Here is a 26,619-nt window from a genome sequence, read left to right as displayed (position 1 = left end):
TTTGGTAAAGGAGATGTATATTTATTCACTTTACAAAGAGGGTGGTATTTAGTTGCAACAGCTCCATTTATAGACAAATATATTATTGTACATTATAGTGGTGAATGGCTCAAATCTTTACCTTGATTTGCTCTTAAAAATGTGTTTGCACCACTTCAGCTTCCATTAGCTGAGCAAATAGCTGTCCTTGTTCTGCCACTGAGAGATTAAAAATCCGTAATAAAGGCATAGCTGTGCGCTACGTATTCACAAGCATTCACCTTCTCGTTTCCCTGTGTATTCCCCTCTCCCCACCCAATTCAACACAGTCTATCCTCTGGGTTAGCATTAAACATATATACAGCCTCCATTAAAACAAAATTAGGAACCAGTGATAGTTCTGATGTCCTTTTGAAGCACAAGAAAAGTCATTGATTTGTACATAGAAAAGTCTTGAGTTCAAATTTGTTAAAAAAAGAAAAAAGCCATTCTTAAGTCAGGTTGGCATTTAGGTATTGCCAAGGCATGGCTAAACCAATGGAGGATGGGGGGGGAAAGAAAAGAATTTCAGCAGAGATTTAAATATTACAAAAATATCTCTTTTTTTCTTTTTTTTCCTGTTTCGTGGGGTTTTTTTTAAAAATGCAGCAGGATGCCCACTTGCTATTGCTAACTGAAGCATGGAAAGAAGATATAGACCGGTTGTCTTTGATCCTTGAATATCTGAAACAAATTCAATGTAAAGCTGAACCAAGTTTACCACACAAACAGCGGTGGCAGGTTTATTTCACTTGAGATACAAATGCATGTCCACATGACAGGCATAATCTGACCATGAGGTGGCAGAAATGTTTCTAGAAGTAAGCGCAGGGAAACAGGGCGAGAGAAGGCTGGCATGGTTAAACATTCTGGATTCAGAAATGCACAGTGCCCTACATGTGCCTCTGCACACAGGCTGTGCATGAGTCTGCACTCCCTATGTGCAAATATGGCATCTTTCAGCAAGATGATCCAGAATTAGAGAGTTTGGTGGCCCACTTGTTTGAACTGTTAACGTTATTCTTTCGTGCTGTTACTCTTCTTCACTTTCATTTTCTGGTTCCAAATCAGAATCACCATTCATTTCCTTTTCAACAGCCATGTCCTGTTCATCAGATTGCTCCTCTTTTTCTTCATCTTCATCCCAGTTTTCCTGGGGAAAAAATAAATGGGAATATTTGAACCTTTGACAGTCACACAATTTCTGTTACAAGCAAATGGGAGAAGATCTGATCCAGCTCCACTTACATCAGAGTCTTTATCTGCAATCATCTCATCATCTGAGCCTTCCTCCTCTGAGGATTCTGCAAAGAGAAAAAAATCCCTCAGTCTGGAGAACAGACTTTAAAATGTCATTGTGCAAACAAAGCCCAACCCCACAGGCTGCTAAGTCTCCAAACTGTGCTATTTCAATTCCAAAACTAATTCTACCTGAAGATTAGGTTGAGCAACACGAATTAGGAACAAGCTGCTTCGTTATGATTATACAGTATGAAGTTGCAGTAGAGAAAAAAAAAGGCCAAACTGGAAGCGTACATGCACACACACACTGACATCCACTACCTTGACGTCCTGCTGACTCAAATGTGAAAGTGCCTTGACTGCATCTACCTTAGCAGAAGGGCAGCTAACACCAGAAATCTGAGGTTGCCAGTTACGTTAAGCACCACAGTGAACTTCCAATTAACTGATTCCTTAATTTGTGAAGCAGGGATGGGAGGGAATGAAAGGAAAGAAAAGGAAGGGAAAGAAGGAAGGAACAACCAGCTACAAGATGCCCGCATCACTAACCACTGACTTTCCTGCCATAAAGTCCCCACAAAAACTCTCTACTTGCAGACTGTACACTAACAGAAAAGCACAGGAGCATGATGAACAGCCATCAGGTAGCAGCCATCATGTGAATTCAGGGGCAGAGCTACACCTAGCATACAACACTTACCATCCTCATATACCAGCTTTGCAGTCTGATTAACCTCAGTTACATCCTGAACCGCTTCCGACGCTGCAACCTGAATGGAATTTGCAGATTAGCCTTAGATGCAATCATATAGTCCAACTTTAAAAGGCAACAAAACTCATAACAATGTAAATGAAGTCTACATCAAGGTTAACACAGATTAATTCATTTATAGTAGTATTTTAACAGCTAAACAGGTATGAAGGACAAAGTAAAATTTTAGAGACATCTGCTCTGAAGTGGCCCAGTACCTCCTATTTATTCACCTTTAAAATTCTATGGGGTAGTAGACACATTTGGCAGGAAAAAATGTGTAACACTTCCAGGGAGCATGGACTGACTAGATAGTCCATTAAGTGTGCTGCTTTGAGTGTTATCAGCATAGCTGTACAGCAGCTGTATTAAGTTCCCAATGACAGGTCCCATCAGACGTAATCACAACAGGAGGTTAAGTCTGCAAACGATACTTCTTCTACACATCCCATGTTATTTAGTTGGAACTCACCTGGGTGACAAGAATGAAGAGTCTTCCATGAAGACGGGAAAGCTTTTGCAAAGTTTTTACTCTGTTCTCCATTAACTGGTACAGTGTTCCCAGCTGAGGAATAAGGTCTGGCAACTTGGGAGAAGAGAGGGATGAAGAAAAACGAAGCTGTTAACCAACACATCGCAAATGTCTTTCTTCTAAATTTTCAGACTACCATTGTACATTTGGGGCAAGCAATCCTTGCTCACATTACTCTAAACAGGAGGGAGAGCTGAGGGTTCACAGAAGTCACCTGCAGTCTGATCAATTAACATTCAGCCATGTTTAGAAACACATCTACTTTCAAAACATGGCAATTCTTGTATTACTTTTCCTTTCCACAGTCACTGCCGTAAGCAGGTGTCGAAGCACTGTTGAGAAAGCTGCGTAAATGGGAACTGAACATACCAGCGTACAAATGCAGCCTCAGCAACGTGTACCAGTTCTGACACACAGCAATCTAACAAATGGGAGAAAAGACTAACAGTGCCAAAATGCCTTTTTCTTAACTGAGCAGGAGTGCTTTATCCATCACTTGTACGGCAAGGCTGGACTTGAACGCAGAAGCTACAACATGTACCTTTGTATCAGAAACAGTGTGGCCAGCAAGACAAGGGAAGTGATCGTCCCCTTGTACTTGGCACTGGTGAGGCTGCACCTCAAATACTGTGTTCAGTTTTGGGCCCCTCACTACAAGAAAGACATTGAGGTGCTGGAGCGAGTCCAAAGAAGAGCAGCGAAGCTGGTGAAGGGTCTGGAGAACAAGTCTTATGAGGAGCAGCTGAGGGAACTGGGGTTGTGTAGTCTGGAGAAAAGGAGGCTGAGGGGAGACCTTATCGCTCTCTACAACTACCTGAAAGCAGGCTGTAGCGAGGAGTGTGTTAGTCTCTTCTCCCAGGTAACACGTGATAGGACAAGAGGAAACAGTCTCAAGTTGTGTCAGGGGAGGTTTAGATTGGATATTAGGAAAAATTTCTTCACCAAAAGGGTTATCAAGCATTGGAACAGGCTGCCCAGGGCAGTGGTTGAGTCACCATCCCTGGAGGTATTTAAAAGACAAGTAGATGTGGTGCTTAGGGACATGGTTTAGTGGTGGACTTGGCAGTGTTAACGGTTGGACTTGATGATCTTTCCAACCAAAACGATTCCATGATTCTAAGACATTACTTACTACCCCGACAAATTTGGCACACCTTTACCCTATAAATCTAGCCATGCCCAAGACAGTCTCAAAATGAGCACTACAACAGCAAGGCAAATTTAGTTCTATTAAGATTTAGCGACACAGGCGAGATTACTCTTTGACAGTAATTCTGTTCCCAGACTCTCACAGGTATGATATAACTTATTTTGGTTTGACTTTGGGATGACTATAATTATGTCATGAATGACTAAGACAAACAATTTATAACCCATGTGCATCAATTTGGCAAAAGTGGCAGAAGTGCAGCCCTCTGTACACTGATTTGGGCACTGCCATATGTGGCGAGCAGGAGACAGACTCCTGAAGGAAGAACATACATATATTTATGCATTTAAATCTAGTTTTAGTTACATGCATTAGCATTAATGCAAAATACTTACCGTGCAAAGGTAGGATGCATGTAGAGTAAAAACAGACTTCAGCCATCGAACCATTAGTGAGGCACTGGAAAAGAAAAATAAACTATATCAAAAGAGATACTGACTGAGAACCACCCACTTCACATTGTAGATGCTAAATAGTTCTATAGAAAGTGCTCCTCTTTCATTATATAAAAAGATAAATGCAGATAGAAATAAAACAGTTTGGCTTTCCAGAGGAGATACCTACGTAAGTTACCCATTAGGAAAAGAACAGACATTTAAGCAAGGGAATAAACTAGACATTGTTCAGCAGTCTGTGTTTCTGACATCTTTTGTGGGAGGTTTCAATGAATAAAAGATCAAAGCATGCTACTTTTTTCTCCACCTACAATGAGGGAATTTTTATTTAAAAAAAACCCACAAACCAAACACCACAATTAAGCACAGCCAGTCTCAGCAAAGCTGTCCTTATAGCAATATAGCAAGATGGGGGGAGGGAGGAGGAAGAGCTGGTTTTGTTATTAATGAAACACAACACCAGGAGGTGTCTAAATATATTTGATAATTAAACCAAACAAGGTATACATGTGATAGTTATTTTCTTTTACATATTGATCAGGTCCGCAGTGTCGATATTCTGGGACTTCAGATACATTCTCAGGGTTATATGCTTATTTCAGGTATCCTTTTCCCTTTTTAATTTCACTTCAGCCATCCTGACAAAGCATTGCCTTAATGAAAGTTCCTCTTTGCACCCACAATCAGGTGAGAATTTTACCTCAAGATGTTGCAGTTTAATTACAGTTACTATGGAAATCTATCCCATAGATGGAGGGAGGGACCATAACGCACACACTAGAAAAGTTTCAGGTGAATTAAACTGTAGTTGAGCTGTCTCTTACCTGTATGGGTTGCCCTGCAATCTCTTTGTAAGCTAAAAGGACAAAAATAATCAGCAATAAGTAACAAACACATAACAAGTTTAAAAACCCAACACTACATCCATGTGACAGCCCCAATATTGGGGCAGAAAGATCTCCAGGCATTTGAAGTTTGCTCGGATTAACCATTGCCAGGCTCCAGAATACTACACTGCTGGCTCTACCATCCTATACACAAGCTGATAACTTGCAGAAGGCGAGTTTCATTATTACCATAGAACTGGAACTCTTAACAGGCAATATATCCAGAGAAACTTAAAGCTGTCAGGGGTAAGTAGAAGGAAATCCCTTTATTTGTGTGTCTCAGTGCATCTGCTTCGTAGAGCGGCTGTTAACAAGGTGGACAAATTGGGGGAACACGTGAAGGTAATATCAGGTAAAGGCAATTTCACAGAACAAATCTCAAGCTCTGGAGAAGACAGTTACATGAAGATCTGTCCATCCACTGAGATTATATAGTCAAACACTTGCACTTACATTGTCTGACAAAGCTCCCAGAAAAGAAACACTGCACCTCATTAACATAAGTCTAAGGAGCTGTCACAACACATGCTTAAAGGAAGTCTAAACATTCAAAACCAGGCCATCTGCATAATTCAGTTAAGATTAGCACCACAAATGACAATTAAATCTAACTTGTGGCCAGCACATTAAAATACAAGAGAAATCTAACCATTAACTTCTGTGACAGAATGTCACTCACATAACAAGAGCCACTAATCGATGTTCAGTTTAAACAAAGTAGTGTCTAGATAAGGCTAATTATTAAAATATTTCTGTCCAAATACAGATTTTATTTCATATCACTGACTAAGCAGCTCAGAAGCCAAAACTCTCTTAAATTTCTAACTAAGTCATGTCGCAAAGCTTAAATATAGCAACTGGGCCTCTGACCTATCTTCAAAAGAGGAAAGAAATTGCCCCTCAATTTCCAAGTGCTATCTAAACTCACTGCTCTAAGTACGTATTCTATTTTTCTTTCTCTCACTTGAATATCTAGCATATTTATGCTCACAGAACCTGCTCTGGCTAGCACTGCTGTTTTCATGTTTCAAATTATCATCCATTTTAATAGTTTAAAAGAAGATGTAATGGTAATTGTTTGCCATGGACTAAACAAGCTTTCGCTTAACCTCTTCCTTTTATTTTACCCACATAATCATTTAAGATAATATTACACGATCTAATGCTCTTCCTAGCTTTGACAGTGGCACTTTGTCCTTTGGTTAAGCTTCAGCCAGAGAAGATAAGAGCGTATCAGAGAGCAATTAAGAACAATTTCTGTCCTGTAAAACTACCAAACCAATCTCATTGGTAAAAATAAAGACACATAACCTGGATTTTCCCCAGCTAGAACACAAACCAAATGTGGCCTGTATGACAGTACAAGAAATGCAGTCTCTCCTACCTCATGCAGCAGTGGAATGACAGCATGGATAGGCATTCTGGCTACTGTGTTCTTTATTACGTTTTCCTTTCTTGTGTTAAGCACTCTCTGTTAAAATGGAAAAATATGATCAGAGAATCATTCAGGTTTAACACGTGTATGAGCAATGAGCACAATCAAAAACTCCTGGCTTTAAATCTCTCTTTCTACTCCACTACCTTTGCATGCTAAGATGAGGATACCAGAAAAGATTTACTACACAAAGGAGTTCCATTTTTCAAGTCATCTACAATTAACAAAAAAAAAGACACTTAACCCATCTAAAACAATCTAGCATTGCCTCTAGCCCATCCACCCCATGTTAGAAATGAAGCATCACATGCACATTACAATTGCCCTTGCTATTTTCTGTGCTTGACTTCTGTAAGTAAATGCCTCTCATCAGTATCTGTGACAAGTAATTTCTATTCAGCATCAAATTCTTAAGATTTCATTTCCCTGCCCCAGAACTATTATTTCCTCCTAGTCCAAGTGCAACAGTAAGCTTTTCAAGTGAAACTGTTGTCTTCAAGGCATTTTTCAAACAGCATCTGCTTGGACACTGTACACTCAGGAGACTAAGCACAGCTCCAGCTCAAGCTAAAGGGAAGATGGCTGCATGAGTAACATCGCTTGTAAAACATCTGAACTGTGACATAAATTTATCATGAACAGAAGTGCATCAAAGCTCACGGGCTGACTCAGAAAGCAAGGTAGATAACAACAAAAAAGTAATACCGCCACGACCATTTACAACACCACTGCCTTGAGGAGCAAATCAGCAAAAAGCAGCAGGGAGAAACAACGGGTTCTTGACTCTTCAGCCCTCCCCGGCTTTCAGGAAGGCTCCCCACGAGTCGCAGTGAATAGATTAAACAGCATACAATGATCTTCTAACACTTACATTTAAGATTTCTGCATCGTTGCTTTCCAAGCCCTGAACCAAAAGGACTGCGAAGCTGTCTGTTTGTGGAAGGCCACCTGGAGTTTTCACTTTGCTCACATCAATATCCAATGCCCCCAGGCGCTCTTCAATGCTTTCCTGTAGACGGTAAACAAGGGCAGTGCTGCTTCAGTGCAGTTTCTCAGAAACATCAGCTGAAAGCAAAGTACCTAACCTACAGCATTCGCTCTGATTCTGCTGGAAAATAACACAAATTCTGTGTATTCTTTTAAATGTACTGAGAGAGAACAGCCTGGGAAGACAAGAGAAGATGAAGTTTTGACTGAAAAGCAGTAATATACCTTAGCACAAAGAGACAGACACAAGCGTGTGACAAAGTTCTGCAAGAACATGGCAAAACTACAGGCAAGGCACACAGGGCTTGAATGAGGGACAGGTTTAGAGCAGAGGGAAGTCTCTTTCATAGGAAAAGATGGTATCATTAACTGTGCTTCCATGCCAAACAAAGCAAGTTCAAGTTCATCTAAAGAAGTTATAATGATGATTTATTATTCTAGTTTCTCCATTATTGCTGTCTTTAAAAGAGGAAGCACTTTACCTCTGTCTCTCCTGGTTTCCTCTTGTTTTTCTTTTTCTCCTTTCCCAAGGATGGAGTTTTGACAGCTGTACTATGTCCTGGAATGCCAGGCACTAGAACTCTGGTGTCCGAGTTCACAACAGGCGTCTTTACCTAGTAGACAGAGATAACCACATTTGCACAAATTGCTAATATCTTGAGCTTTCTTCCAATTTAAAATACTAATTTTATTCTGAGACTCTCACACACACAGTAAAACCAGACTGCCACAACCCATTTTCTTGACATATGTATTAGGAAAATCCTACATTTTTAAGAGCAATTAACAACCTCAAGCAACAGTCAGCCAGTTTTCATAATTAACTAAAGCAAGTCTCTTTGGAATCACCTGTGAATCATTTTCCTTACAAGCTTGTTCCCTAACACTCATCAAACTAAGTGTTTGTATCCAACAACAAATATTTGGATGTTTGCTAGCAATAGATACCACATGTACTAATAGTCAGGCCCATAAACAGCATGCAGATTAACTCAGCTTCCACTGGAAGGTAAGAACTGATTACAAACAGCAGCACAAAGTAAAAGGTAGCTACTATTCACTTCAATCCCACTGATTTTCTCCTAGGGATTGCTCAGACGCAGCTGAATTAGACTATGATCACGATGACAAACAGAGCAACCTTAGGCTACACCAAACAAGCTACGGTATCCATCTTCAATGAACACAAAGGAGATCAAATTTTAAAGGCAATATGTTTAATAACCAAGAGCTCCCCTAACCCACAGAGGAGGTAAGGGAGTATGCCACTTCCAGAATATCAAGAATGGTACCTGCTACTTTCAGAACACTTCTTTAACCACAGCACTTCTGTGCAGGCCTTTTTGTGAAAGACCTGCCCATACTTCTGTATATGTGGGAGCCCTGCTGGATGCCCACTGAAGTGATACAAATATAATCTACTACAGTGAGTAGAATGCTGTGCGTAAAAGTAAAAAAATTTGATTTTGTAGCTCAAGAATTTTACTGTAGAACAGCAATGGTGTTAAAATACTACCCCCTTTGCTCACCACACTAATCACTGACCTTCTCCCCACAAGGCATGCTCAGACAGCCAAGAGAAATGCGTCTTCACTGGAATCCAGCAAAAAGCGAAACCAAGATGGGTATCATCACTGCATGCCAGAGAGCTCCTACATCTCTCACTGCATTTCAGCTCTGCTACCCACCAGCTCCAGGACTGAGGAATGAGCAAAAAAACCCACCTGGCTGATGGAGCACCAGATCTGGTAGGTAACTTGAGGGTTAGAAAAACAGCGCTGTCTGCTCACTTCACTGATACCACAAGCGTTTCAAATCTTCAAGGCCTTTAATACGCACACTGATTAAGAACTTCACAGCCTACCTCTAAACCCCCAGGGGATCCTGCATGAAAGAAAATGGTGGCAAGTGGCCTCAATGGACACTGTTGCCATCTAAGTGTCAAACTCTCATTCCCAGGTGCCATATCCCTGCAAGTAGGAACACACAAAGGCCACCTTGAGAAAGAGCCAGAAGGACATGCCCTTTAAGGCTCCATTACATTTTATTTAGACTCTAAAATAAAACCATCCCAACTTCACCCCAAACCATCAGGGTCAAAGAGGCTGTACAAACTGACAGATTCTAGCGGAAGGACTGATCTCAAGCAGAAAGAAACCATCAGCCCGTCCTGTCTAGCCAGCAGACCTGCTGCGAACAGAATCACAGAATGGATTCTGTTCTTCTGTTCAGGACTTGCTATGAGCTACAGGAGGGTAACTGTGTGCGAGAGCATACTAGGATACACAGCAGCCAGGAAGCACACTTTACCCACACTTGACTGAGTGCTACGGACATCCGTAACTACCATTGCAGCTGTGAGCAGGTCCATCCAGAAATCCAACCTCATTTCAAAGGAGAGCAGTGAATTCTACCATTTCCAAACTAAAACAAGATGAGCAACGAAATCCCATTTCATGCAAAGCTCACCTTTGTTAGAGCAACATCTGTTTTAAGTGACAACACTTTCTGGATGTCCCTTATCAAACATACGTGGGATTCAGTGGTGTTCAAAGACTAGAAAGACAGGAACAAAACCAGTTAATATATTTGAGATTCACTCCTGTGATTCATTATGCTACTGAAAGATGAGAACAAATTCCACAGGTATAAACTAGAATGAACTTTTTTTCACTCTAGAACAGAAGCTGCTTTGCACATCTGCCTTTTGTTACCAGATCTCTATGCTCTCCAAAGAGCCTCACACTGGTAAACTGAAACAGCATTAAAACCAGTTCCAATGGCCTAACTCAGCTGAAATGGCAAGAAACAGCCAGCAATAATGTCAAGTTGTATTTTAATTGAAAGAATACAAATCGCCTTTCACAACAGCTCACGGGCAACAGTCATAGCTCCCAGGAAAGGGGGAAGGAATAAGCTTTGTCTTGTTACACAATTTCAAAAAACTAAGAAAAAAACCCCACCCCTCCAACGAGAGCAGTACACAGTCCATACTACAAAATCCAACACCTCTCCAGTAAGTTTTACATACCACTTTCTCTATGATGGGCTGTAAGGTATTTCCATACACAAGCAGCAGAGACTGTTTGTCCACGCAAAACGCAGCTGCTAGAATAGGGACTGGTTTTGGTGTGGAGTCCCCATCATTTCCAGGCATTGCTATCTGGATAGTACAGTTTGATGTTAAGGGTTTTTTGCAATAACTGGAAAAAAAGGAATGAAAAAATTCCAAGACATTTAGCTTAATCACTTCAGTATCTTGCACGTCTAAGCACCTTTCATTACCAGGTCCTCAGCAAACTTAGCCAGTTTACACCTTTTACAGATGGCTAAGATGAGGCACAGACACACAAAATCTTGGCTAAAGCAACACTTAATACCAAAGTGCAACACAGCCCCCAGCAAGTAAGTTCTCCAAAAATGTCTCCAGTGATCGAAGACAGAGAACCAGCTGGAACCTGGTTTGTGAACAGATACAAGAGCTTAAAGGCTGCAGCATGACAAGACTGACTTCGCCTTACAGCAATCCCAGACTTTTCCCAAAGACACCCTCAAGATGAATACTAACTTACCCATTTAAGATATGTTCAAATAAATGCAACTGCCCATCTCTGCACACAACTGCTAACTTCACAGGCTGAAAGAAGGCACAGTAGAAGATCTTCATTAGCTCAAAGAACAAACCTCCCGTAAGTACAGGGCATCAAGAGACAGTTGCATGGTTACGATTTGACTTTTTTCAGTAACTAAATGCATTAAAGAGATAACTAAATCCATGAGGAAGATTAAAGAGACTAACAGCTCAGGAACATTTAGTACAACTATTAGGAGACAAAAAGATAACCCATAACTGTACTTTATCACTACTGATATATCCAGATTTGAACAGCTTAGACAGTAGCAGACATATGTGATCATAAGTAACAATGTTCCAAAAATATGTTACCCAACATGTTTAGAGGCCCAGGTCTACAAAGGCACTGACACTGTAAGTAGGCTTAGAGGAAAGAAACTGAGATGAGTGCTCTGAGCAATTAAATGACAGGTGTACATTACAGAATACTCTTATTTCCAGTACATGCAGTAAGAGGGCACAACTGGAAACATTAGAAAATTTACATGAAATACTGTTTTTAAAAAGGAATCTAAAGGCAGCAGGAGAAAAATGTTTTAAGTAGTTACTGAAACAGCTTATGAACATGTTTCACATGCAGACATTTTTCATAAGACAACTACTTTGACAGACTTGTACTTGCTGAAATTGAGAGACTTGGGGAATGCACACTGCTGCTTTAACACATTAAAGGCTAGTTAATTCAAAATGCAGTTACACTGCCAAAGCCACTTGAGATCAGAAAAAACAGGACCATCCCCAAACTGCATTTTTAGAAATCATTTTTTGTGTGTTTTTTGCTGCCGAGTTCTAACAACCATTTTGATTACTAACTTGTTCTGAATACGAAACAACTGACATTTCCACCACCACAAGCAAAATTTCTGAAGAAAACACTGAATTTGCACTTAGTAGCTTTGAAAATGAGTATTTTAAACTATCAATCACCTTCATAAATGCACCCGTAATAAATATCCTTACACCCATGAATTGGCATTCAGCTCTCATCTCTGCATAACAGAAGCCAAATACAAACCAAGCTTCTTTCTTTATACCCTTAAAAAGGAAACTGATGTGACAATTGAAAATCGTTGAACGTATTTGGTGACAAACTATTGGTCCTACCTCTTCTTTGACTTCTGATACAGTCAGGTCAATAAAAGTTGGTTCATCTGTTACTGTGAAAGACATCACGGCATTCTTTTCTTTCCTATCTGATCTGATCTGCCTGGAAGATACAAACAGTACACGCTATTTACCATAGCACAAACAGCACCCTCTGCACCTGAAAAGCATCATAAAGCCTATAAATCATCAGTGACTGTGGTAGTACCTACCCCACCCAAAAATACTCATGCTGTAATTTCAGCTTTCAGTTTAGAAAGTGTTCTAAATTCCAAGTGCAGAGTAACTCCCAACTCAGCAAGAAAACTTAGCGTAAACCTTACAGTAAGTACAAAGATCAAGGAAGCCTATTACACAGTATGTTCTTGGCATACGTTAGCGATTCAGATGGCAACTGGAAGCATGCTCAGACACAGCCAAGGAAATTCACGTCTTCATTCAACAATCAGTGAGTTGAAACCACCATTTAAGAGATCATCACTGCATTTCTCCAGAGTGCCTCTTCTATTTAACCTTCTGTGTCATCACAGGGTTCAGAACATACTTGTTGAGTCTATCCTCAATACTGATCACAATCCAAGTTACAAGTTAGGAAAAGCTTACATACCATACACTCAGTAATCGGTCATGTATAGCTCCAGACAAGAAATAAAGCCCTGTAATTCCGTCAAAGGGTTTATTTTCATTCATAGGTTTCACTGTGGTAAATATTAATGATGACACTGATGTAGCATGGCCTGTGAAATGCTAAAAGAAAAAACAAGAGTCTTTTGATGATTGCCATAAGCAATCATATGGCAAAAATGAAAACATTAGTTAACAAAGAATGTTAGGAAAGATTCAAGTGTTACTAAGCCAACAAGGACATTCCAGTGATTATTTTTTTTTACTAGTGATCAGCTTCCTTGTATTTCTGTATTTCAAGGAAATTTTTTCTGACCCTCCAGATATTTACCAGAATTTTAACAGTTAAATGGGGAATCAAAGGTAAATTCACTAGGACTAAGTCCATGCAAAAGAAATCACATCCACCTGTACTGCTGTTACTGTCAGAAAGCACTTCCCCCCACCCCTGCATTTTACACTTCAATTTTTACAATGAAACTAGATTCATAGTTTCATTCTCAACTGTAAGATAAATGCACAGGTCTGCTGACACACTAAGGCTGTTCAACCTCACCCACTGCCCCCACCCCAAAAAAATCCGATCTTCAATCTACTTTCGTAAATAGTGCGTTTGGTCATCATGGGATGCAGATATACGTGGTAGTTGCCACGTGCCAGCAAGTCCACAGTAAGAAACTGAACAACATGACAACTTGCTCATGTCTGAGCCCTGCTCAGGGAACAAGGGTTTTGCTCCTACGCCTTCCAACTGTTTCAACAGCAGAACTGGTAATGCCACCACTTGCATAAAGTTTAGCAAAGAAACCTGAAGGCTTTAAGGAGGGGCTCACAACAAAAGTCAGGGAGCTCATGCACAAACCCACACCAGCTGTAACTAATACTGTGGTGAACTGAGTTCTGTTAGAAGGGTATCAGAAAGGGACCCAGTGAAAGAGAACAGCATCCATCTTTCTGCTACAGGCTTGAGAAAGGGCGCTGGTAGCAAGCTCAGACACAGCCAAGGAGTTTAATGTCCTCATTCAACTCTCAGCAAGCTGAAACCACAGTTGAGGGTATCATCACAGTAACAGCTTCCAGCAGTCCCAAAACTGCCAATTGCCCCCTCACACCCAATGAAATTTTCAGATGTCCTGTCGGGAAATACCACATACGTAACGTCACCAATCAAGAAGCATTTTTTTTTGCATTTAGTTTAACAAAGTTACTTACTCTGTAGACTTCTTTGGTCTCCAGGTCCCACAGTTTTATAGTTCTACCGGCTGACAGCAGCATTTTCCCATCTGGACTGATGCATAGAGAGGTGACACTGCTATTGTCGCCTTTCCACTTGCTAGAATTTGGATGGAGGGGTTTTGTACAAAGGGAGAAAGATGAAGAAATAGAAAAAACAATATTAATTAGCATAATCTCAAAATCCACATCAACCATGCTGGAAAATTTAAGGCAAAAATTACTAAAAAAAATTAAGTAGTCAAAGATGAGGTCAAAGCTATTCTGTTTCAGCTCCTCTCCTTCAAATTAGTTCACACAAAAATACAGCAACTCAAAAATGTAAAGCTATTTAATACCTAACAACTGTTGACTTTTTTTTCAATATTTGCCTATTCTGTTCTGAATTCCTCTCTCGAAGTTCTCTACTGCTCAAAACAGGCTACAAGGAGCCATAATCCAGAAAGCTTACACCAACCCATTCAGAAAGGCCTTCTCAACACTAAAATTCAGAGTTTCAAGGCCCTTTCAGTTCCTGGCCCTCCCCCCAGGTCTGTCAATGACATTGACAATAATAAACTTAGCCTTACAGGTCTATGGTTCAAAGCACTACTTAAAAAAAATAAAAAAGAAAGATGCTGTCATGAAAAGCTTGCATCTGCTTTGAAGGAGTCTGAGTACTACTTGTTTCTCACAGGACACAACTGCAAGGAAAGCATTAACACAAACCCTTTACACATAGGAAGTACCCTGCAACCCATCACATTCTGGTTGTAAACAGCTGCTCTGGAAATACTTTCAAATAACTTTCACATGCCCAAGCAGTCCCTCTCCTGTCTTCCAAAACAGAGCTCATTTACTGAACCGCTTTTGATTAGATTTCACAAAAGCTGAAAGTTTTACTGCCTACAAACTTGACAAACAACATTATGCCTTTCAAAGAGTATGACAAGATTTTGTATTGTCTTCCAAATAGAAGGTCAGCACTAAGAATTTCAAGCCATTTAATAATGTAAACCCAAGAAGGTATTTTAAAATATACTAAAAAGACTAGTCTAAACTAGACTGCAGAATACAAGACACAGCAAAAATCCATCAGCTTTTTACTTTGGATACTCTTTATATAATTTTACAGGAAAGAGCTTTAAACATGATATCATCAAACAAGAAGCTGCATAAGGAGATGTACAGAATGCCTCTGAGTATTCAGAGTATTTAAGACATGAAAAAGCTACAACCAGAGAAACAACAAGTCATCCAGAATGTTTGAGACCACCTCTCTCCAACACCTTGTCTTGCCTCTTCAGAAACTCTCTCTTCCCCAACAGCTTGTCCCTCTAACAGATGTTTCAATGTGTGCTGCACAGACCTGCTGAAGTGGTTCTATGGACTACTTCTCCAGCAATTAAGAAAGTCAAGCCAAAGCCACGTGGTTTCAGTTCCCTATCTAGCAGTCCATACTTTGATAGGAAAATGTCTAGAAGCCTGAAAATGAAAAGAAGTTGAACACTTCTCTACCCCAGGAGCAACCATCCTGAGTTCTCTGTGGGATACGTAAGGATTCATTTCCAGGTCCTGACAAGTGTTAAAGAATGCAGGCAATCTCACATGTACGTTGGGCATGAGCAATTATTTGGGATAATTCGTGCCTTCTAGTCTCATCAATTTAGGCAAAATTTTAGAGAACTGTTTTCTTCTGCTCTTTCCAATGTCAATTATCTTAGGTATGACTCATAATATCACCACAGAAAAATTTCAGGTAAAAAGCATGATATTATACTGCTGGTGTACTTTTAATGTATACACTCCAGGAACGGTTTTTTGTTGCCATCTTCGAAATGAAAGAACACAATGCCTCTAATTACCTTTTATAAGCACAGCCCCCAAAAAAGCAGCAGTATGGGACAGAGGCAGAGGGAAACACCCAAGATGAAGCATGACAGGAAAAATTCTCACATTTCCTGAAAAGGCAGCATGACTGGGACCCATCTCAAGTACCTGTACGTGAACACACGTGCTATCGAATACAAACAGGGTGAAGTAAATATCCATGGGCAGCTTCAGAGCTTTGATCTCACTGGGATCACAGAGAAACAGTGGGATAGCTTGCAAAACAAGAGTGCTGCAATAAATGGACCTTTAGGAAGGCGGTTCAGCAAGGAGGTGCCAGGAAGGCAAAAAGGAGAGAGGTTTCTCCACACGAAAGGGTAGCATGAATGCATGGAGCTTTTCTCTGAAAGAAGCAGAGGGCCAGTAGAGAACTTACTGCTAAATATGAGAAGAGACCAACAACACTGGTGTGGTGGTAGGCATCTGCTACAGATTGTCTGATTGAAAAAGAAATAAATGAATGTTCATAATTCCATGCCCTGGTTCTTCTAAGGGGCTTTAACCACCCCAGCAACTGCTGGAAGGGCAGCATCGGAGGGCACAAGTAGACCCAGAGATTGCTGGCAAGTGCTGAGGACCTTTTCTTGATGCAAGTGATTTAGAACCAGACTATGAACGGTGCTTTTCTGGAACAGCTACTCACAAAAAAAAAAAAAAAAAGAAGGAAGAACTGGTGAGGGATATGATGGTTGGTGATAACCTCCAGCTATAAGACAATGGATTTAAAGACCCTAGGAAAAACAAGTAAGATAAACAGCAGAATGACAACCCTGAACTTCAGAAGAGCAGACTGCAACTTATTCAGAGAACTGATTGACAGGATCCCACTGGAGGCTGCCCTGAAGGGCAAAGGGGCCCAGGAAAGCTGGTTGCTCTTCAAAGCAGAAGAATGGTCCATTCCAGTGAGCAGAAAATCACCACATATTGCAGAAGGCCAACTTGGCCAAATGGGTAACTCCTGACTCAAGTCAAAAACACAAAAAAGAGGTATAGAGAAGGTGAAAGTGGGGACAGGTTACACAGAGGAATATAAAAATACTGTCCAGGCACGCAGGGACAGAATTAGCCAAAGCTCAGCTGGTGTTCAAACCAGCACGGAATATGAAGGCCAACAAAAGGACATCTACATACAGCACATCAGCAACAGTAAGATGAGGACTGAGGAAAGTGTGGGCCCGCTGCTGAATGGTGTAGGGACCCATCCAGTACATAGAAAAGGCCAAAGCACTGAAGAGCAGTCCCTCAGGCCTCCCATGTTCCCAAACCTAGTGCCAGAGTCAGACGGAGCAAAGCACTCTCCATAGTAAAGGGAGATCAAATTAGGGACGACAACAGCAAATCCAACCCATGCAACTCCATAAGACTGAGAGAGATGCATCCAGAACTGCTGAGGCCAGTGTCATTACAAGACCACACCATCATTTTGAGTGGTCATGTAGCTCAGGAGAAATTTCTGATTACTTGAAAAGAAAAAAAAAAAAAAAAAGAGACAAAATGTATTCACAAGAAGGAGAATCCAGGGAACAGGGAAGGTTATACAACAAATCCACTTGGAAGCCATTTCCAGTCACGCAAAGGTCAAAAAAGTGACTGGGAACAGCCAGCATGGATTTACAAATGGCAAATCGTGCCTAACCAACCTGACTGCCTTCTTAATGAGACAGCTGTCTTGGTGGATAAGAGGAGAGCCACATATGCCATTTAACTTGACTTTAGCAATACTTCTGACAATGTCTCATGTAGTATCCTTGCAGACAAACTGGAGATAAAGAGACTGAATGGATGGACTCTAAGGAGGGATAAGAACTGGCTGGATCACTGAGCTCAAACAGTTGTGATCACTGGTGTGAAGTACAGCTGGTGGCCAGTTACTGGTGTCACTCCCTAAGGATATCTCCATACTGTTTAACATCTTCAGTAATTGCCCAGGTCTTCATTAATGACCTCAAAACAGGACAGAATGCACACACAAGTTCACATTCAATACCGAATTAGGGAGAGCGGTTGATAATCTGGAAGGGCAGGGCTGCTACTCAGGAGCATCTCAGCAGGCTTGAGAAACAGGCTGTCAGAAGCTCAAAGGAAATGTGAAATCATGAATGCTGGATGGGAAAATCCCAGTCCAGGCTGGGGACAAATGGGTAGAAAGCAGCTTTGCAGAAAAGGAGCTTGCAGTCCTCACAGTCAAACTGAACAAGAGTTAGCAGTGAGTCCTTGTGGCAATGAGGTCAACTGTGTACTGACTTGCATCAGCTAGAGTGGGGCCAGTGGGCCAAGGAAAGTGGTTCCTCTCCTCTGTGCAGTATTTTTGAAACTGCACCTGAGCACTATGTCCAGTTTGGGACAGTACAAAAAGTCACTGACATAGTGGAGCAAATCCAGTGGAGGGCCACGAAGGCAGCTCAGGGACTAGAGCATGTAACATAAGAGGAAAAGGGGAGAGCACTGGGTGTGTTCAATCCTAAGAAGAGAAGGCTAGATGGAGATTTTACAGCCATCTTCTGCTACTTTATGCAAGGTCTCAAATTAATACAAGCAAGGATGCTTCTCTTTTCTAGGGAAACCAAAGAGGGCTACTGTGCAGTGCCCACAGAGTCTTTAACAAAACCAGAAGAGCTCCAGTAAGAATAACACAACAGTGGGGAATGTTATAAAAAAGTAACAACAGCATAAGAGAAGGGTCAAGATGCCATCAGACACTAGGCTTTTATTGAAGTAAGATAACCAGGATCGTTAAGAGAAATCTTGGTTTCTTCTTTAAAGTTTAAAAAGTTTGCCTTCACTACAAAAGAAAGTAAGTGCCTACACCAGACATCTTGTTACTCTGCACTAAGCTCTATTTTGCTCAACAGTACTTTAAACAGTAGCAGCCTGCTCAGACAGCCAAGTGGAACTGTCTCCACTGCACATCAGCAGTGAGCAAAACCAACTGGGTATCATCACAGCAAGGCCCCTTGAGCAAAGCTGGGTGCATGTAACTGACTGAACTGGAATGAGGTGTTCCAGTATCTGCTCCCCCATATTTCCAAGGATATTTTCTAGAATTTAGATTTTTCAGTGTCACAAAAGTGACTGGAAGCCCACGTCCCACTGAAAGTTAGCATAGAAGGACCCAAATCCCTCTCAGCACAGTTACTCGTTTCATCTAGTCTTTCCAATACACAGAGGAAAAAAGCCAACTATGAGAATCACTCTTTTATCCCTTAACAAAACCACTTCCAATCTCAGAAAAATAAGAGCCAACAGTCAACTTTGTACAGTGGGCATGAAGCCTGGAGAGCTGAGTGCAGAATTTCCAAAAGGGCCTCACTAAAACCTGTGAAGGAAGAAATACACAAAAGCAAGTGCCAACAAACCTGACGGAAAACCAGCATCGCTTACCACTTTACTTTGCAGGTCTGTGTGTTCCATTCCACAATGTGTTTGTCCTCTGAACAGCTATACAAGCAGCAGTTGTCTTGATGCCATCTCACACAGTTTACTCTATTGTCGTGACCACCATCCTACAAAAGGTAAAAAAGGGTCAACTCCTTAATAAATGAAGAAGTCTTGACTACTGAGTCCTCCCTACACCAACAATGTGAACAAGCTGCTCTTTCGAGAACTAAATTCACATCATTGACAACTTGGAGAGGGTGTGGTTTTGAAGACCGATATACATTTACAGCTATACAAGTTAAAGATATTTCATATTTTGATATGTACACATAAGTATTTGAATTCATTCTTGTTCTAGCACTTCAGAGGCAAGAAAGAAATTGTCCTGCCCACTCTTTTTATACAGACAGCCAAACAAGGCTGTCTAACATATGAAATTTGCTCAAAGGAAAGGCTAGCACAGACGTCTTGCTGATAGTCGTCTAAGTGCCTGCTTGCTTAAGTACATTCGGAGAGGAGTATCCTTCCCTTTGTACTCAGCATTCAGGAGTGAGCTATCATCAGATCAGAAGACCCTACAAAGGGGTATCATTCACCTCTCTTAACAACCAAAATCTCTGCAGCTCAAATATACACTTTAACCATTTATGAAAATATTTCCTGGAGTTTATAAAATTTCACTATTCGAATCGGCACCAGCCAGCTCAGCATATTCCCCGAGTGTCACTGCAAATCAGCTTTGAGCAAGACCAAATACATCACAACAACACATTCCGGTCAGTGAGGACAGCTAAAAGTGACAGCCCTTATTCTAGCAGGAATAATCTTTTAATTCAATCTATCTGTAAGATAAAAGTACTCGCCAAATAACATCTGCTATCCTGCTCCTATAGAAGAGCAGCCAGTGCTTTACAACGAACTCAGACGGTACATTTTAACCTGAAACTCTTATTTTGTTCATAGTTTTCAAGTATAAATACAGCTTTTCCACAAAACAGAACTGATATTTGTTAGCTACTGTCACTTGCATGTATCATGATTTCAAGAAGTCACTGCTTCCTCTTAATTCATGTACATTGATCACCTACACACAACTAAGAGTTTAGAAGCCCAAGTATCTCCAAGCGTTGCATTGAGTCACTCATACAGATTTATTTTGCTTGTCATGTAACTGTTGTGGTTCAACCCCAGCCGGCAACTAAGCACCACACAGCCACTCGTTCACTCCCCTCTGTCAGAGGGATGGGGGAAAGAACTGGGGAAAAAAAAGTAAAACTCATGGGCTGGGATAAAGACAGTTTAATAGGACAGGAAAGGAAGGGGAAAGTAACGATAATAATAATAATAATATACAAAACAAGTGATGCACAATACAATTGCTCACCACCCACTGACCAATGCCCAGCCAATCCCTGAGCCATGGTGTGCCCCAGCCAACTCCCCCAGTTTATATACTGGGCATGTTGTAATATGGTACAGAACACCCCTTTGGCTCGTTTGGGTCACCTGTCCTTGCTGTGTCCCCTCACAGCTTCTTGTGCACTCCCAGCTTCTGCTGGCAGGGCAGTATGAGAAGCTGAAAAGTCCTTGACTTAGTATAAACACTGCTTAGCAACAACTACAACATCAGTGTGTTATCAGCACTATTCTCATCCTAAGTCCAAAACACAGCACTACACCAGCTACTAGGAAGAAAATTAACTTCATTCCAGCCAAAGCCAGGACAGTAACCAAAGACTAACCCCAAGACACTTAGGAGTAACAGAGAAGTGATCAATGAGAAGGGTAAACTTTGAAAATCAGCATATGTCATTCAAGAAAGATCATGTGCTGAGAGGGCTCAAAAGCTTCCACAAGGGAGGGAAGTTTACACCTGTAGAGTTCACCAACACGAAACCTTTTCAAGAGTCGATGAGTACCTCAATCCTGCCCTCCTCTCCCCCCAGACTGTGCAGGAACTGAGGGTACGACACTCCCATGGAGGACTTAACTCTCCAGTTAGGCATTTCACCATTACTGTAATTTTTAATGCAAAGTAACAAATCCATGCACAAAGCTAGGATATTGCATTAACTTTGAAACCAAGAATTCTCAACATGTACATATGGCCAATAACAGAAAAAGCACCACTTGTAGATTCCCAAGCACCTGAATTACAGCCCCTCTATTCATATATGCAGCTACGAAGGAAAAAAAAGATCGGAACAATTAGGTTTATTCTATTTTTGAGCAGCAGAAAGAACAGCATAAGCTGACTGAAACCACCAGTATCTGGTAGCATGTGACGACGAGGGTATTACTTACTAGCTTGCTCTGTAATTCTCCTTTTACTGTGCTGTACAACAAAATGCTACCAACTGCTGTACCAATAGCCAGGATATCTAACTGCTTGTCCACTTCTGCAACTTCAGACTTCCGTTTTTTCCTCTGGGGGCCATCCTGGAAAATCGAAAAAGAGAAAACGTGAAATTAATTAGACTGTCCAGCTATTCTCAGTGTTAAAGGAGAGGGGAAAAACTGCTGTAAGTTTGAGACCCATTCAGCCAGCACAAACTCTTGCTAAGACACAAAATGAAGACACTGAAGTGCAAAGCAACCTAGAGACCCATCTTGTACCTCCATGTACAAGGTAATGACGTTGCTATGAGTCACTTGGAAACATTTGGTGGAGGCCATTTTGCTAGCCTAGCGACCACATCCATGAGGGAAAAAAACAGATTTAAGTTTTTCACAGAGTTTGTGTCCCAGAGGCAGAGATAAAGATTAACACGATCAGAACACTTCATCCACAAAATGGAAACGCTTGATCAGGAATGATCAGTTCATTTTTCCTCAAAAGCTATTCAGAAGAGTCCTGCAAATATTAAGTACTCATGATGCCTCTTAAAAAGAAAGTGCTACCCCACTCAGCAGAGGGAAGCAACCAGGACTCGAAGCTACGTGCTCTACCCAAGTCCTGATGTCGGTACCAGAGGTCCTCCTGTGATCAGGCAATTCTTACGTCTTCACCCTCTTGCTTTGCAAGTGATACCAACCACTTCACAGCGGGACGTCACTGCGTCTCTCTTAACGAAACATGGGTGAGAAGGAATAAAACTGGCTCTTGAGCCTGTGAAACTAAAATAAAGAAGGCAGAAGCAGCCACTACATTTATTCTTACCAGGTTAACCCCACATAACTAATCACACACACAAAAGAAAAGAAAAAAACTGCTCAAGGACTTCAGAAGAAAAACATCATCCCTAATGCTACTGACTGCTTTTTAAATTGGACTTCAGTAAGTCTCTTCACATTTGTTACATCACAGCACAGCATTCTCTTCAATTAAAAAAAAAATTATACACAAGCTAATGCTTCCTCTACACAACAGACACATTCGCACTGATGAGCAGCCAGAAGAAGCCAAAGGAGACTCTGACAAAACGTGAGCAATCAGCTCTGTGCAAGCTCCATGTGGTGTAGCTAATCTGTCATATAACAGACCATGCAGTGAACATAAACAATTTTTACGCAGGCCCAGAGATATAACGACAATCAGGATTTGGAAGTTTTCACCACAACTAAGATTTAAAAGTTTAACAGCGCAGGATAAATACTTTGGTTCTTTGAAGTGGGACTTTCTTTTCCTCTGTATTTAACACAGACACCACCTTCTGCAAGGAAAAAGTGTTTTGGTTTAGGCCAATAAGTACCAAAATGCTCTATAGATGCTTTTATATTAAAAAGCAGCCTCTTGAGAAAAGAGATTACACTGGGTTTTTTTGCAAGCATTTGTTTCATCTTTCCTGGGAAAGAAAAGGGTTTCTCAAATATTATGAACACGTAGGTGCTGAGAAACCATCACAGTCACAAAGCACAACCAAGTCAGTCAACCAGGTTTTAAAACAATACATGAGAAAAGACTCAACTAGTTCAATATTTGTCAGCAATGCCAACTAAGCCATCTTGAAACTGCTGTCTGACATGCAAAGTCAAGGGCCACACAGACAGTGGAGATGCAAGGACAGTTCATGTGTTTTCCAGTACTTTTTGACCTCTTTATGTAGTTTTACTAATTATCCCACACACCCCCACTGCAAAGCAAGACCACAATTAAGAAGAGATTGTATTCTCTTCCCTTGCATAAATCCTTTAACTAAAATTTCTTCACCCTCCACTTCAGTTTGTTATGGCCAATTTCCCTTGGAACAGCCCAAAGGTACAACAAAATTCCCACAAAAGTCCATGGTTGTTTCCAGTGTCAAGAAGAAAGCTAGAGGCAGTGAATGTTTTTCCAATTATTTTCTCACATGTATTTCTTTACTGACCACCCTTATCAGTATTATTAGCGGGGCACTTTGTCAGAAATTTTTGCATGAAGGAAATGCCAGTGGAAAATTCAGACTCCTATTAATGTTGGAGATTATCTGAAAAAACACTTTAAGAACTAAAAAAAAAAAAAGTTTTTTTTAAAAAAAAAAAATCAAACTTCTCTACCCTGTGTTAGATGAGCACATAGACAGACTGCCAACTGCAGTAGAGATCCATGTGGGATTCACTTGTGGATCAGGGTCTTAAATATAAGACCACCCTGTTTTCATGGATAGGATAGGATAGGACAGGACAGGACAGCTGAACTATACCAGGTACCAGATTCCTTTTGATTTTTTTTCAGATTTATGGAAACTCAAGCTTACTTAGAAATCCTTCAACTTTGCCTGAAAAAGCAGTGTTTTAATTAGTAGAGATGGTTAAAAGAAGGTATTTGTAAAGGGACTGCGCACATGTTTTTCCATAACGTTCTTTCTTGAGTACGTCAGCCACTGAGACTTTGTTTCTTTAAAAACAGAAATCCAATCTCTGCCGCTCACACGTGAAGTAAAGCACTTAAAATACCGAAATGGGGGGAAGCCTGAAGTCTTGAGAGTTGAAGACGACAGAGCAGTTGCAGCTTATCAGGAAGAAAGTGGAAGAGGGTGTTTTGAAAGTCGGTGGTCCACGTACTCTTGCACAAGGCACCCTTTCATGGAGCAGGAGATGGTGAACACCGCAAGCAGAAAGCACTGACACTACGAAAGCACGTGGGCAGGGAACATCCCAACAAGCCACCACTGCATCAGCAATTCCAGGGCCTGCAGTTCAAAACTTAATTTCTAATACTCCTCTGCAACACGTGGCCTTCATTAACATGGCAGCAGTCCAAAACATACTTAGTTTAGGTGTAACTTGGCCAAACACCATTTATAGATAACTATTGGCACAGTTTTACCCCCCAACATGAGATACTAGTACTACCTAGACAGATGGCAACTCTCCAGGAATAAAAAAAGAAAAAAGAGACTAAATAATGTCAGTAAAATCACATTCAATAAAATAGATTTGGCAGAACCATCACAGCTTTAGTCTAAGGACAAACCAATGAATTATAAAAGTTTATGGTATAATTATTCCAAGAAATAATATGTTTTCTAGCTCCACTTGAAAATGTACCAACTTTCAAGCAATGGACAGCATTCAAAATAATTAGAAAGCACCAAGAGGTAGCCAAATGCTGTCTGATTAAGTCCATACAACTCTAAACCAGGTTAAATTGGAGCATCTGTGTGTTTTAGGGGTGGGTCTCTAGAAAAGGGTTAGTTTTTAAAATCCACCCAGAAACCTCCTGTGCTTGACTTATGGCACCACAGCAGCGCACTATGTTAGCTTAAGTTTTATCTCACACAGAATAGATTAACCCCATTTTCACAGCCCAGTTTCAGTTTCTTTAATAGTGAAGAAGAACCTGCACGGCCCTGCAATTAACGCATGTATCCTTTCTTCTTATTATGTGACAAATGGACAGGTTAAGGCCAATCTAAAACTAACCCTTTCTGCCATATTCTTCAAATGTTCCGGGAATTTTCAAAGTTCAGGGACTAAGGTGCTCAACTGAGACAAATGAGACAATACCCTCTTCCTTTGGATTGGTAACCTGTGTGTTAAGCATTTTGAAATACCTCTCACAGTACTTCAAATAAACTAAATTGTTGATATACCAAGACACACTTTAAAAAGCCCTCCCCACTTCCTATGATAAAGGGGGTGGATTTCACATACTTTATCCAAGGGATACATTCTTCCTCAGGAATCCATATGTTCTAGCTAAAGAAAATAGGATTTCTTCAACATAAAGAGGATGAAAAGGTACCTGACTGTATATACTCCAGCTATGTCCAGGTCGAGCGCTCCCCTGAGGTGAAGTTAAATAAAACAAATTCAAGGTGGAGAACAGCTGAGCCCTCTGACATGTGCTCTAAACAAAGTTACTGAATACTTTCCTGCAGGATTCCTGAACTCGGGAAGACACATCACAGATGGCATAGCAGCTTGCATGGAAATACTTCCAAGGGTAAGGAAGTGGGGAGAGATACTGCCTTTACCGGAATGTGCACTGTACATAAGCTAAGTGGACGCACAGCAGCTGACCTGCTCTGTAGCATCACCTTTTTGATTAAGGTGAGATGTGCTGTGAAGTGACATACCTTGCTCCTTCAAGGAAGGCTTCTTCCATGCAGGTTACACGGAAGACAAATGATTTTACGCAGTCAGTGCTTCTGCTCATCGCCCCTTTTTTTATTTAAAAGAAAATGAAACAATCTCCAGTGCCACTTCCCCCACCAACCCGTGAAATCTGCCTTGTGAGGAGCAATCCTGCGATGCTCCTCTGAGTGAAGCGATTCCCCCCACACCCCCACGCCGGGGGCCGGCACGCGTGGACGTGCCCCGAGCACCGCCGGAGTGGGGGAGGGATTTAGGGCAGGGAAGAGAGTGACAGACCCCTGCTGAGCTCCGGTCCTTCCCAAAAGGACCCTTCTCCCCTTCCTCGCATCGGGACACCGCGCCTCCACTCCCCGGCTTGCCCGGCCACGCCGACCCCCGCCACATGGCGCCGGGAGGGCGGGGTAAAGCCGAGCGGGCCGCGGCCACGCGTTAAGGCTGCTCGGGGCGCCACCCCCGCTCCTTCTTCCTTGCTGTGCCCCCCCTCCCCTTCCCTCACACACCGCCCGTACCTTGCTGGGGGGCGGGCGTCCCCCCGGCGGGGCCCAGGCCAGGCACGTACAAGCAGCGCTGAGGTGGGCGGAGGGCACGTACTCGTGCTGCAAGCGGCTGTTCGCCGTCTCCCACACCCGCAGACGCCCATCCGAGCCGGAGATAGCGAAGAAACGACGGTCGTGAGGGGAGAAGGCGCAAAGGGCCCGCGCCGCTGCCGCCGCCTCCCCTCCCCATGCTGCCGCCGCCATGACGCTCCGTACCCGGCCCTCCGCGCCGGCGCATGCACCCGCCGCGTGCTCGCCCCGCGCG

The 26,619-nt window shown here is 41.7% G+C and overlaps 1 protein-coding gene and 4 non-coding genes across 5 annotated transcripts; all 5 read right to left on the bottom strand.

The window, feature by feature from the left end:
* Positions 1 to 26,589, bottom strand: LOC137662159 (WD repeat-containing protein 43-like). The gene is made up of 18 exons (XM_068398260.1): positions 26,328 to 26,589; positions 21,604 to 21,738; positions 19,303 to 19,424; positions 14,032 to 14,152; positions 12,803 to 12,942; positions 12,196 to 12,298; positions 11,030 to 11,094; positions 10,489 to 10,660; positions 9,927 to 10,013; positions 7,940 to 8,071; positions 7,342 to 7,479; positions 6,420 to 6,506; positions 4,973 to 5,004; positions 4,089 to 4,152; positions 2,484 to 2,597; positions 1,961 to 2,030; positions 1,267 to 1,322; positions 1 to 1,171 (listed from the first exon to the last, which is right to left on the bottom strand). The coding sequence occupies exons 1-18, from the start codon at positions 26,556 to 26,558 to the stop codon at positions 1,052 to 1,054; spliced, it is 1,989 nt and encodes a 662-aa protein (XP_068254361.1). The 5' UTR covers positions 26,559 to 26,589; the 3' UTR covers positions 1 to 1,051.
* Positions 9,019 to 9,097, bottom strand: LOC137672774 (small nucleolar RNA SNORD53/SNORD92). Its single transcript, XR_011049635.1, has one exon. It is a non-coding gene; the product is annotated as a small nucleolar RNA SNORD53/SNORD92 (small nucleolar RNA).
* Positions 12,598 to 12,681, bottom strand: LOC137672782 (small nucleolar RNA SNORD53/SNORD92). The gene has a single exon (XR_011049638.1). It is a non-coding gene; the product is annotated as a small nucleolar RNA SNORD53/SNORD92 (small nucleolar RNA).
* LOC137672793 (small nucleolar RNA SNORD53/SNORD92) lies at positions 13,806 to 13,889 on the bottom strand. The gene has a single exon (XR_011049645.1). It is a non-coding gene; the product is annotated as a small nucleolar RNA SNORD53/SNORD92 (small nucleolar RNA).
* On the bottom strand, positions 18,793 to 18,869 carry LOC137672778 (small nucleolar RNA SNORD53/SNORD92). Its single transcript, XR_011049637.1, has one exon. It is a non-coding gene; the product is annotated as a small nucleolar RNA SNORD53/SNORD92 (small nucleolar RNA).
* Positions 26,590 to 26,619: the final 30 nt, after the last annotated feature.

Source organism: Nyctibius grandis, chromosome 1, assembly GCF_013368605.1.
Source record: "Nyctibius grandis isolate bNycGra1 chromosome 1, bNycGra1.pri, whole genome shotgun sequence".
Taxonomy (NCBI): Eukaryota; Metazoa; Chordata; class Aves; order Nyctibiiformes; family Nyctibiidae; genus Nyctibius; species Nyctibius grandis.
This window is presented reverse-complemented; position numbering and strand designations above follow the sequence as displayed.